Below are 13510 nucleotides of genomic sequence, written 5' to 3' on the forward strand. Positions count from 1 at the left end.
CTTCACCATTTTTAGCTATCAACTTCAGCATTTTCTTCCATCAACTTCAGCGTTTTCCTCTGCGTTTTCAGCTATCAATTTCAGTGTTTTCAGTTATCAACTTCAGCATTTTCAGCTATTAACTACAGTGTTTTCCTCTATCAACTTCTGGGTTTTCACCTATCAACTTCAGTGTTTTTTGCTATCAACTTCAGCGTTTTCCTCTATCAACTTCTGGGTTTTCAGCGATCAACTACAGCGCTTTCAGCTATCAACTTTAGCGTTTTCAGCAATCAACTTCAGGGTTTTCCGCTATCAACTTCAGCGTTTTTCACTTTTAACTTTAGCGTTTTCAGCAATTAACTTCAGGGTTTTCCGCTATCAACTACAGCGTTTTCCGCTATCAACTTCAGCGTTTTTCACTTTTAACTTTAGTGTTTTCAGCTATCAACTTCAGAGTTTTCAGCTATCAACTACAGCGTTTTCCTCCATCAACTTTAGCGTTTTCAGCTATCAACTACGGTGTTTTTCCTCAATCAACTTCAGTATTTTCCTCACCGTATTTACCTATCATCTTCAAAGTTTTCACCTATCAACTTCAGCGTTTTCAGCTATCAATTTCAGCGTCTTCAGCTATCAATTTCAGCGTTTTCCTCTATCAACTTCTGGATTTTTTAGCTATCAACAACAGGGTTTTCCACTATCAACCTCAGCGCTTTCCTCTATCAACTACAGCGCTTTCCTCTATCAATTTCTGCGTTTTCAGCTATTTACTTCAGCATTTTCCTCTAACAACTTCAGCGTTTTCAGCTATCAACTACAGTGTTTTCCTCAATCGAGTTCAGCATTTTCCTCACCGTATTCACCTATCAACTTCAGCGTTTTCAGCTATCAAGTTCAGCGTTTTCCTCTATCAACTTCTGGATTTTCAGCTATCAACAACAGGGTTTTCCACTATCAGCCTCAGCGCTTTCCTCTATCAACTTCAGCGCTTTCCTCTATCAATTTCTGGGTTTTCAGCTATTAACTACAGCGTTTTCCTCAATCAAGTTCAGCCTTTTCCTCTATCAGCTTCAGCGTTTTCAGCTATCAACTACAGCGTTTTCAGCTATCAATTTCAGGGTTTTTCACTTTTAACTTCAGCCTTTTCCTCTAACAACTTCAGCATTTTCAGCTATCAACTACAGTGTTTTACTCTATCAACTTCAGCAATTTCCTCAGCGTTTTCACCTATCATCTTCAGAGTTTTCGGCTATAAACTTCAGCATTTTCAGCTATTAACTACAACATTTTCCTCTATTAACCTCAGCGTTTTCAGCTATCAATTTCAGCATTTTCCTCTATCAACTTCTGGATTTTCACCTATCAACTACAGTGTTTTCCACTATCAACATCAGTACTTTCCTCTATCAACTACAGCGCTTTCCTTTATCAATTTCTGGGTTTTCGGCTATTAACTACAGAGTTTTCAGCTATCAACTTCAGAGTTTTCAGCTATCAACTTCAACGTTTTCAGCTTTTAACTAGTGTTTTCCCCTATCAAGTTCAGTGTTTTCCATTATTGACTTCAGCGTTTTCAGCTATCAACTTCAGTGCTTTCAGGTATCAACTTCAGTGCTTTCAGCTATTAACTTCAGCGTTTTCAGCTATCAACTACAGCGTTTTCAGCTATCAACTTTAGCGTTTTCAGCTATCAATTTCAGGGTTTTTCACTTTTAACTTCAGCCTTTTCCTCTAACAACTTCAGCATTTTCAGCTATCAACTACAGTGTTTTACTCTATCAACTTCAGCAATTTCCTCAGCGTTTTCACCTATCATCTTCAGAGTTTTCAGCTATAAACTTCAGCATTTTCAGCTATTAACTACAACATTTTCCTCTATTAACTTCAGCGTTTTCAGCTATAAATTTCAGCATTTTCCTCTATCAACTTCTGGATTTTCACCTATCAACTACAGTGTTTTCCACTATCAACATCAGTACTTTCCTCTATCAACTACAGCGCTTTCCTTTATCAATTTCTGGGTTTTCGGCTATTAACTACAGAGTTTTCAGCTATCAACTTCAGAGTTTTCAGCTATCAACTTCAACGTTTTCAGCTTTTAACTAGTGTTTTCCCCTATCAAGTTCAGTGTTTTCCATTATTAACTTCAGCGTTTTCAGCTATCAACTTCAGTGCTTTCAGCTATCAACTTCAGTGTTTTCCGCTATTAACTTCAGCGTTTTCAGCTATCAACTTCAGTGCTTTCAGCTATCAACTTCAGTGCTTTCAGCTATCAACTTCAGTGTTTTTTCCGCTATCAACTTCAGCGTTTACAGCTATCAACTTTAGCGTTTTCAGCCATTAGCGTCAGCGATTTCAGCTATTAACTACAGCGCTTTTAGCTATCAGTTTCAACTTCTTCATCTATCAGCACTGGTATCTTCAGCGGCCAAATTCATCTTACAGCATTCACACTTGCATTATCACAGGTAATACTATATACCTAGTTTTTAGTTAGTTTAAAGCTGATGAATAAATGATGGTTAATCCGACTAATCTGACAAAATAATTAATGATTAGTCGACTATTAAAATAATCATTTGTGGCAGCACTTGTGAAGAGTAATAGTGTAACGATAATGAGGAGAGAAGTCCTTTGAATCTTTTTTGTGAAAACGTGAAAATGTCAGTGAGATAATTAAAAAAGCAAACCAACAAGGAGCATAAATGATTTGTTATGACAGAAAATCAGAGGAGTTCTTAATGTAACTAAATATTGGTTAATAATAACGTTTTTTTCCCATTAAATAAGAAAGAATGTGTTACTGTGTATCCCTGAAGTATTTAACCTTCCCGCTAATCTCAGCATGTTTACATTAAAAGTGGGGTCTAGCGCGCTGATTTTTTTAAATGTTTTTTTTTTTTTTGGTTTTCGCTGGTGTCAGTGGCAGACATACAATCCTGTCCACCTGTGTCATGGGAGGGATCACACATCAATATAAGGATGGAGTCATCTGCACCTCATAAGAGAGCACGTGGGTTAAAATGTCTCAAAGATAAAAACAAGAACAAAAGTCATTTGGAGTGGTTTTCACTGTTTGCGTACCTTCTTCCCCGCCTGCTTATCCACCATGGCTCCATCTCGGTCGCTCCCAGGTTTGGCCATGGTGCGACACCTGACTAGCTTAGACGGCTACAGCACAGTCGGCTCATCATGCACCTGAAAGAGAAAACAGCACAGATAAAGATCTAGGCTCTGCCGCATTTCTGTCAACAGATGATGAACTTCACAATTCTTGACGAAAAAAAGACTACTTACAGACACCAGCACAAGACAGAAGATGGTTTTACTGAATCATATCAACACACTATTTATCCACCTTAACTATGAACAAAGTGAAACTTTTAGTCTGTAAAAAAGAGATTTAAAGTCCTCATATAGCTTTTTTTTATTTTATAAATTTGAATTATGCTTCTGACATTTTTAATCAAAATCCCACAACCTAAATGCCTTAAAAACCCATTTTTCATGTTTATCCAAAGCCTTTTTCAAATGAGCCGCCGTTCACATTTCCGTGGTCACATCAAGAAGCTCCGTGGAGTCTGGTGGAGATTTTCCAGCGTTCTCAGTCCTGCTACCGTAAGTATTGGATGAAACTCACACCAAAAATCCAGTGATGCTGATTTGACCACAGAAATGTGAACGGCGGCTCATTTGACTGCAGTCAGAGGGGTTTTAGCATGAGCAGCAGAGCTGTTGAGACGTTTTAAAAGGAGAAATACTCAAAAATGCAAAAATTATTATTCCATTTGTTTGTTTTTCATAAGAAAATTGCTAAACATACATGTTAAAAACTCAAAAAAATAGGATTTTCATCAGAGGGGGACTTTAACCAAAAGACTAAAGATCTGTAATGAGGGATTTTCCTTCAAACTTCCTACAGGCTGACATTAAAGAAGAGTCAGGAAACAGCTCAATGAGCAGCATGAACCACAGCTTTAGGGACTCTCGGAACAGTTGTCACTCCCGCCCAGTCATCACTTGAACCGTGCTCTTCTCTGATGTGGTTTGTGACTGACAGTCGAGTGAGTAGGAACAATGTGGGCGTCCGCAGAGTCTAGATGAAGTGCGATCATCTCCCCACAAAGACACGCTGACATGCATCCCTTCTGATGTCACATGGGGGCTAATGTTTTCAGTCATTGAGCCCTCCTCAGTAGTTTGAATGGACTTCCCCCGTTAGCTTCAATGGCCCTTGATTGAGCAGGAAAGGCCTCTCATTGGTCAATGAATTGCATTCAACAGCTTTGTCTAGAATAACAAAGACTAAGAGGGAAAGCTTCATGAATACACTTGAATTAAGATTATTCAAGGAACAGACACATTTTGAGATTTCATAGTTACAAAGAAAGTAGGAATTTAAAAGTAGTGAACAGTCATTTTAAAACACTAGTTCAACCACCATTTCTGAGCGGCCAATGTCACATTAGCTCCTCCAATTTATGTAAATACTATTGCATAAATATTTACAGTGAAAGAATTAAGTATGAGAAATCTTGCTGAGTTTGTAGATGTTGATTTTGTGGATAGAAATTGACAGTCTGTCAGTTTGATCCTCTGGTAACCAGTAAGAGTTCTAGTTCACAGAGACCAGTTAGATTCTAAAATCTGTTTGAAAAAAAAAAAAAAAAACACCTGTCCACAGAATCAATCAGACTCCAAATTCTAAAGAGCAGATTTAAGGGAGAAGATTGAAGACCTCCACACGACTGGAATGGACCCCAAAACCATCAGCAACAAGCTGGGGGTTAAGTTGACAACCGTTGGTGGCAAAATACAAGATCATGTCCATGAATCCACCTGTAGGTCTGGAGCTCCAAACCAGATCTGAACTGGTGGAGTTTCCATGATCATGAGAACAGAGAGAAATGGGCCTAAAAAAACACAGCAGTTTGTTGATGATGTGAAAGCAGCTGAAACCACGGCCACCCAGAAAACCATTAGAAAGACTATTTCACAATGGTTCAACATCTACAGGTGCTTGCAAGTCCCCCTGCTTCTCAAAGCATGCTTTAATCATGATCATGCTGTTTTTAGGCAAAAATCAAAACAACTGTAATTTTCAAGGACATAGCTTCTCAAGGTGGGAAGCTTGAGGCACCTCACGGATTGATCACGATTCAGGAAGCAGCAATTCGATTATGAAACAATTATCAATGCATCCCAGATCTGCATTTTTTTTATGTTTTTCTGTACTGCAAGACTAGACTAATATGACTTCATTTTCTCCACCAAAGTGCAATTTTAAGCAAAGACAAGATCAGTATATTTGTTTCACTTGTATTGAGGACAAACATTTCTGACATGAACAATAGTTTGTTTGATAATCTAAGATCTTTTACAAAATCAAAAGGGAAAAATGTTCCCCGAACTTAAAAACCTTAAATTAGGGCGAGGTGTCAATAGTAATTTCCAGAAACGATTTGATTCATCAGAGCCTGGATAGATTTGATTCAAATTTTTTTTATATTCTTTCGATTCTTCAATTCAATTCAAGTTTAGACAGTTTACACATTTATACAAATTTGTTTAGAAATACATTAATTATCTAATATATATTTTGAATATATTTACATTAATCTGATACAGTTCACATACAGTAAAATGTATTAGTGAAATAATGAGATGGTGAGCAAAAACTCAGATTAGAGACGCAGCAACTGCAGCAACTGCAGTGCCGCCTTCTCCGCTCCAATTGAATCATCCACTTTTAGACAAATAGATCCATTAACGTCTTCATTTTCCTCGTCTGAGCTGGAATCTGGATCAAATGTGTATGGCTGCATAGTTCCAATATCGCTCGCCATGGATTTGCTAGGCTAATGTTAGCCTGGGGTTGTGAGGGTCTGTAGGAGAGAGTGTTCACAAAGGCATGCTGGGATATCAATAATAGTTCCACTCACAACTCAGAGGTGAATTTCTAATGAGTTCCAGTGGCTCTGGAGAAAATGTATATTTTACATTTTTGCCAAAAACGGCATATTCATAATTTAAAGAAAACTAGGAATGATTTTACAATAGATAAAAATATAGTTGGTGTGCGACCTACAGAAGTAGGAAACTGTAAGGAACAGCAAATGAACGGTGTCATCTCAAAACTCAATATTCTTTTTCTTCATTTTTTTCTATTAATAAAGAAAAAAAAAATTTAAAAGTGACTCATAGAAATGTTTTTTAGATTATTTTGAATATTTTTACATCATTATTAATTATAAATAAAGCTGCTGACTTTTGCTGTATTTAAACTGTTAAAAGAGAAATGTGTGACTGTCATTCATCCAGCCAGATTCTATAGATGTAGTGGGTAAATGTGGTCAACTGGACTGGTTTTATCTAAAAGAGAAATGTGTTAACAGGTGTAATTCCCCCCCACACAGAACTTGCTGCTCCGTTAAGGTCAGTGAGAGGTCTGTCATTAGTCAGCAGATAAGCAGAATGCAGCTACAAATGCCATTCAGCCGAGCTGCCCACGACCAGCAGAGTTCAAACTCTATCTGGACGCGTCGGGACCAGACCAGAAAACAAACACCGACAGAACTCTGATCTGGCCCAGAGACAGGCGAAGAGGGTGTGACTATAATTACGAGGTATTTGGGCATCCGCCAGTTGGCATTCACATTGAGTTTCATGAGTGACTCCCGGATGAAAAGACCTTGCGAGCTCTGCCGTTAACCTTGGGCCGTTTCAAGTCTACATCAAACTCTGCCTTAATGACTACTTTAGTTTGGAGTCAACATGGCCAAAAGCAACCACCTTAAACGCAGAGCCTTATTAACACCAACAGCACGTGTACGAATGTGGAGATAGAATAAAAGGGATGTGACACAACATAGAATCAGAATGATTTGTTTTCAAACATCAAGTATGTCTAAAATAATTCAGTCGCCAGATGGAAAAAATGCTGGAATATCAATTGATGCCAGTGGTAATCATTTCAATATTAACAGCTAAGAAAAATTTTGTTTATAAAATTCCAAGGAAAAGGCACAAACATAAATATTTTGCACCAAATACCTTTCAAGAAAAAATAACTCAAGTGATTTGATTATTACAGGGAAGCATACGCACTTCTGTTTTAAAAAAAAAGAAAAAAACCTAGTTAAGTGATTATGACAGCTTTATTATCAAATTAAATGATTGCCAGATCAACAGTTACTCTAAAAAACTGACAGTTTTATTGGAATTTTTTTCTTTGCAGAAACTAAATAAAAAAAAGAAAATGGTCTTTGGGAAGGTGTATTTGAAAATCTTCAATGATATGAAGTTAAATGAAATGCAGAAACAAGTACAAAACAGTCAAACAGGCATAGATGTGATCAAAATAGTGGTGTAACGATTGTTTTATCCCAGCAGATTGATCAGTCTGAGGCAGGTTGTGAATCAAACTGTGCTGTACTAGGGCTGCAGCAAACCATTATTTTAATAGTCGACTAATCAATGATTACTTTTTCAGATTAGTCGACTAATCGCTTATACGCAAAGTAGATGTAAAGCACACATCTTAACCATCATTAGCTTTAAACTAACTAAAAATAAAGACAGTTAAGATGATAGTTTATCAAAGCTTTAATAAATCGTGCAGCTTCTGTCCTTCAATAGTTTGTGATATTAAAACAAGATTAAATCAAATGAGTTCAGCATCTGACATAAGAAATAATTTTTCACTAAAGATTAAGTTTTGGTCTCACTGACTCAAATATTTAAAAAGTGCATTTTTTGGTGCTGAACACTCACAACTTTATTCAATTTTACTACACTCTGACTACATGAAATATAAAGTAACGACTAAGCGACTATTAAATTAGTTGTCGACAATTTTAATAGTCGATTAGGTGTCTAATCGTGGCAGTCCTATACTACACAATAAAAAATAGTGTCAAAATGAGATTAATCGTTAGTCTATATTAGAAAATCCCATTCAGATTGAGACATGGTAGGTTTATACAACCAAGTTCCATCACAGCAGACAACACAAATGATGCCGCAGAAAATGATCAACCATCATTCCAGTCCAATGTGTGGAAACACTTTGAATTTATCAAAGTCATGTGACCATACAGTGTGGTAGAATGTTCTAGTAATGATTATTCTAAACAACAGTCTGCTGAACTTTATCAAATTAAAATGTGAATGGATTTGACATTTCTTCTTGTTTACTTGTTTGTTTGTACAGATATTTAATTTATTATCTTGAAGAAATACAGGGAATCTGGATGGAAAGTGACTATTCGCATGTAAACTTTTTACATACGTGCCGCACAAACCCAGAGGAAAGATTTAAGGTTAAGATCACCGTTACGGTTTATGTTAAACCACCAAATGGTTCCTGAGTGCAGTTGTTTCTGCAGCTCACCGCTTCTCCGGGGGTTGGCCAAATGCTGAGAACACATTTCATGCTAATGGGACTTTAACTTTAAATTTCATTTTAAATATGTGCGATCAATAACAAAATCCAGCCTTAGATGCACTTAAACTCCAAATGGGAAATGCAGCAGTGTGCATCTTGGCTGCACGTGTTACGCGTGGCCAACGTGAATTTCCATCACTTTTCGTGCTGGTCGCACGTAAATACGTGCAAATAATATCAGCCATCTGGAAAACTTCCCTGCACTGTTCAGTACCAGGTATTCATCTCTGAGTCGCACAGGCTGAAGTTTTTGATGAAGATGTTCTGGATCCATTTTAGGTCAGTGGATCCAATCAGATGGTTCAAGATGAAAAATATCGACTATGAATCATACTAGCAACCATAAATTATAATATGAATCAAATCGTTATTAAAACGAATCCTTACACCCTTAGATCAAATGCATTTGTGGATTTTAATTTTCAAGTACACAGTATAAACATCATAAAATATGAAGTTTTTTGCTGAAAATAGCGATGCAATTTACCTTAAATGCAGAAAGAATTTACTGAAAATGCTAAAGCTGTTTGAAAAATGTTAAATTTGCTAAAAGACTGGAAATTTCGTTAAAGAACTATGAAAGAGCGCTGAAGTTGACCTAAATTTCTTATCATTTTACAGTAAAATTGCTTAAAAATCCCTAAAGCATGCCAATTTTGTAAAAATATTTAGCGTGCTACTTAAATATGAGCTAAACTCTAAATTAGCCCACAAAACCTCAGTAGATGTCAAATTAGAAAAAAAGTTAGCTTGTAGCTTAAATACTAGCTAAACTCCAAAATAGCCCAAAATTCCTCAGTAAACTAAATTGGTCAAAACCATTTGCCTGTTGCTAACATAGAAGCTAAACTCTAAATTAGCTTATAAAAACCTCAGTAGATAAATTAGCCAAAAATGTTAGCATGTTGCTAAATTATTAGCTAAATTCCAAATAAATGCAAAAAGAGACCTCAGTAGAGGCCAAATGAACCAAAAAGCTAGCACACTGCTTAAATACCAACTAAACTCCAAAATAGTCTCAAATTCCTCAGTAAACTAAATTAGTAAAAATGTTAGCCTGTAGCTAAAATAGAAGCCAACCTCGAAATTAGCCTTTAAACCTCAGTAGATAACAAATGAGCCAAAAACGTTAGCATGTTGCAAAATATTAGCTAAAATCTCCTTTTTTGAAAATTATAATAAAAGATGAAAACATAGCCCATACATATATTTAAAAGAGTGTTACTGATCTACTTAAAATGTCAACATTTCAAGACTTTCTCATTAATTTCTTATGGGGCATATTTTGCTCAATATTTAAAAACTATAAAGTTTATGAATAACAAAAATACCAGCAGTAATGTCCTGAAGGAGCTGAACGTTTTGATACCAAGATTGCTGAAATCTATGAAAGTGTGATTGAGTTTTTATATGCCGAAAAAGGAGAAGAATCAATATCAAGTAACGCTCATAGCTTTGTACAACTATACTACTCTGACTTTATATAATATAGAGTAAAGACTGAACGACTATTTCAATATTATATTAGTCGACTAATTGAGGCATCCCTACTTCTTATAAGACATTTTCCATCACAGTTAACTCAAAATTCCTAATTTATTATTTTTACAACCAAATTTTAAGAAAATTAGAGACAAAAATTGTTGATAAAATGAAGACGCAGTGACAGAAGTCCCAGAAATCTCCTTCAGAGCTAAAAAGTAGTGCTCCAGCTCCAGAGAAGCAGATGTCTCCGTATTTATTTATAACCCGATGTTCCTGCAGTCTACCTCCACTGCTTCCCCACTAACAACAGCCATTTCCCTCCCGCGCTGGATCATGTTGGCCCTGGGAGCAGAGAGCAGCCTTGTGTGTCCTTGCGTGAGTGTAGCAGTTTGCGGGTTATGGAAGAGGTGGGGGTGCTGGTGTAACTTGAGGGGGGGTTGGAGTGTGTACGGTGCTGTAGCTGGGATGGAAGAGGAGCGCACACACATTACAGAAACCTGATCCACTGACTGCAGCATGGGACAGGGAGGTAGGAGGGCTAACAATAGCACCGAGTCTGACATGCGGCTCGTAGAGCACGCCGTCACGACCGCCACCAGCAGAAACAGTATTCAACTACACCTCCTAAAGTACACTCACACGCCATGTAGGAAAAACGTCATCTTTCCTCGTTCCCCCAAGTGGTTCTACTCACGACTGCATATAAAATGGAGCTACTAAATTAATCAGTTCAAATGTATGACAAACACGGAATCGCTCGAAAAGAATATTGTCCGGTTGAGACGGTTTATTTGAGCGATGGAAGACGGCAGATCAGTAGCGCGCTCCGGCAGCCCCACTACGCCTGCTGCAATGGTAAACAGCTGGTCACGTGGTCGTGGCCCTTCTGCTATCAGGCTAAATGATGGGGGAGGTATCTCTCCTCTGCTCGTGCACTCCCAGCTCTCCTCCTCCACCTCCTCTGGCTGCATAATGAGATGCAGGACAAAGCCAGACACAGACACAATTACTGGGACTACATGGAAACGTGAGCAGAGATGGACCAGCCATCACCCACCAAAACAAGAAAACAAAAGCACATATACTAATCTGAAATAAGCATGAACAGAACGACAGATTATTGTATGACAGTAAAGAACGATGCTTCAATTCATCTTCAAAACCTCATTTTAAAATATTGAAATTTTAAGACAAAATTTAAGAAATAGCAGTTAATCCTCTTTTTTAACTAAACAATTTGCCGCGTCTTTGTCTCCAGAAAAAGCTCATTTGATTCAGATTACCTTTGACCTTAGGAGGATGACCCTATTTTTGATACGCACTGTTTGATTAAAACTTGAGAGGTTAGATTTAAACTGAAGCTTCTGTTGACAATAGACAGCACAGTGAAGAAAAAGCATTGGGTCCGCTTTACACCCACTGCAGAAAAAAATTCAGAGAACAAAAGAAGAAAAAGCATCATCTTCTGTATACTGTGGACTTTTGGATTCAGATGCTTTAAAATTCTGAACCTTTTTCTTCTCAAGCATAAAGAAACAGGAATTGGCAGAGCCACTGTGTTATTGACCTCTGACAGTTGAGGCATTTAGGTTTAAGGTCATTTTGATAAATTTGTGGGATATTAAAAAAAAAATTCTGAATCATCTGTGACGTAAAATAATTTCTAAGAAGGAAACTCTGCCCCCATATGCCATAAACAAACTCTTTACAACCTCTCCCTCTAGCTTACAGCCCCTCACACGACATAACATTGCAGGTGCAACAAAACGGCAAGCAATATCAGAGCTATCCAGCCGTGATCCAGACTCCAGCTCAGACGAGGAAAATAAAGACGTTCATGGATCTATTTCTCTGCAAGTGGATGTATTGGGAATGGGGGGGCAGGGAGCTTGTGGCCCGCTCAGCATATTCTCTTAGTCACAAATAAGCTCTTTTCAACTACATTTCTTCATCTGCTCCTGATTCACGACAATTTGATAAAGAAATACTAAGAAAGGCAATTTTTAGGTTAAATGTATTTATACATTAACAACCACTGTATCAGGGGTGTCACTATCTGCAGGATCAGTTAATAATTATAAACAAGCTGAAACGGTTACATTGTGATTTCTGCAATAAAAACAGAGTTTTTTCCTTGCCCTCCCATGTGTCAAAGTGTCCTTTGGCAAGAAACTAAACCCCACATAACCTCTGGTGGTTACAGGTTGGTGCCAGTGTTCAGCAGCCATCAGTGTGTGAACGTGTGTGTGACTGTAAAGTGCTTTGGGCCTTCGAGGAGGTAGAAAAGTGCTACACAAGCATAAAGCATTTACCATTTAGCAAACAACAACATGCTTAAGCAATAAATAAATAAATATCCTGAAACATAACTGACAATAGGAAGAGTTATCTAGAGCCATTGCTTGGATGAGAGCATGAGAATGCAGTTTTAACCCTTGTGCTATCTTAGGGGGTCCAGATGACCCTAACCTTAAATTGATGTGAGATCCCTCTCATGACAAAACTGGACATGTCATTTCTGCCATGGACACCAGCGGAAATAGGGCTGTGGATCCTTGCTCAGGTGGCAATCCGATTTATTCACGAGTCAAGCTCAATGATTCATGAATCCAACTACAACTCTTACTTTTTAATCTAATGTTTGCTTCTATGGATGTCTTTTTACTGGATGCATGAAAATTCAAATTATTTATATTAAATCACCATCATTTATACTTTTATTTAGAACAGGAGATTAGAATCAACAAAACTGATAAAAACACAAAAATTTAAATAGAAACTAAGGATTTTTGTCATTTTAAACAAATTTTTAATTTATTTTTGTCAACCTTCTGGTTAGTTCAGCAGAAATATGAAACAACATAACAAGGATTAAAAAAAAAAATCATTGTTTTTTTGATCATTTAACTGCAAAACCTGAAAATATTCTCCAGTTTTTCTATCCTCAAAGTTCTTCAACATTTTACGTTCTAAGTGTTACAGCCCGTATGAAAAAGTCGTCTTTTTCCATGACAGAATCAGCTGATTCACGTTGATCACATCCGCCCTTCCCTGCTATACTGCAGGGCTGAATATCAGCGTGAGGCTGCGTTTCTGCGCTTCAGAGTCCGCTGGAGTGGCATTATTGCATCAACTGTTGAAGAGTTATCATAACCAAAAGAATGCAAACACTGGAGCTAGAACTCCAGTGTTAAAGCCAATTCATTTTTTTTTTAGAAGTTATGTCAGTCAGTCTCAGCTTTTGAACGGAAAAAAAGCTCTCGCTAGTCTTACTTTAAAAACCGAAAGCTTCACCAACAAGAAGATTTGTTTACTTCCGGTGACTAATGCTGCTCTTTCGGTTTTGTTTTAGTTCATAAACTTGAAATTAATCGTTATTGGGGTTTTTTTTTGTCTCAGGATTTGCCAACCACTTATTATCTGTGAATAATCACAATATGAAATCACACATTTAGAGCATTTATTTTTAATTACTGCTATCAATCGATTACAAAAAAAATGTTCTGTTGTGATTAATCACTATTAATCGCAATGTTTTACCAGGTAAAATCATAGACTGTATATAAAATAACTGGACGAAGCAAGCCCCCCTACTTC

General features: G+C 37.2%; 1 protein-coding gene across 2 annotated transcripts in view; it reads right to left on the reverse strand.

The window, feature by feature from the left end:
* Positions 1-13510, reverse strand: part of ankrd12 (ankyrin repeat domain 12) — a 47301-nt gene that overhangs the window by 18705 nt on the left and 15086 nt on the right. For both annotated transcript variants that reach the window (XM_024281014.2, XM_024281005.2), the window contains exon 2: positions 3067-3180. In XM_024281014.2, coding sequence (XP_024136782.1) covers positions 3067-3126 — 60 coding nt within the window. In that variant the 5' untranslated portion in view covers positions 3127-3180. The remainder of the gene's footprint in view (positions 1-3066; positions 3181-13510) is intronic.

This window comes from Oryzias melastigma, linkage group LG17 (assembly GCF_002922805.2).
Source record: "Oryzias melastigma strain HK-1 linkage group LG17, ASM292280v2, whole genome shotgun sequence".
In the NCBI taxonomy this organism is placed as follows: Eukaryota; Metazoa; Chordata; class Actinopteri; order Beloniformes; family Adrianichthyidae; genus Oryzias; species Oryzias melastigma.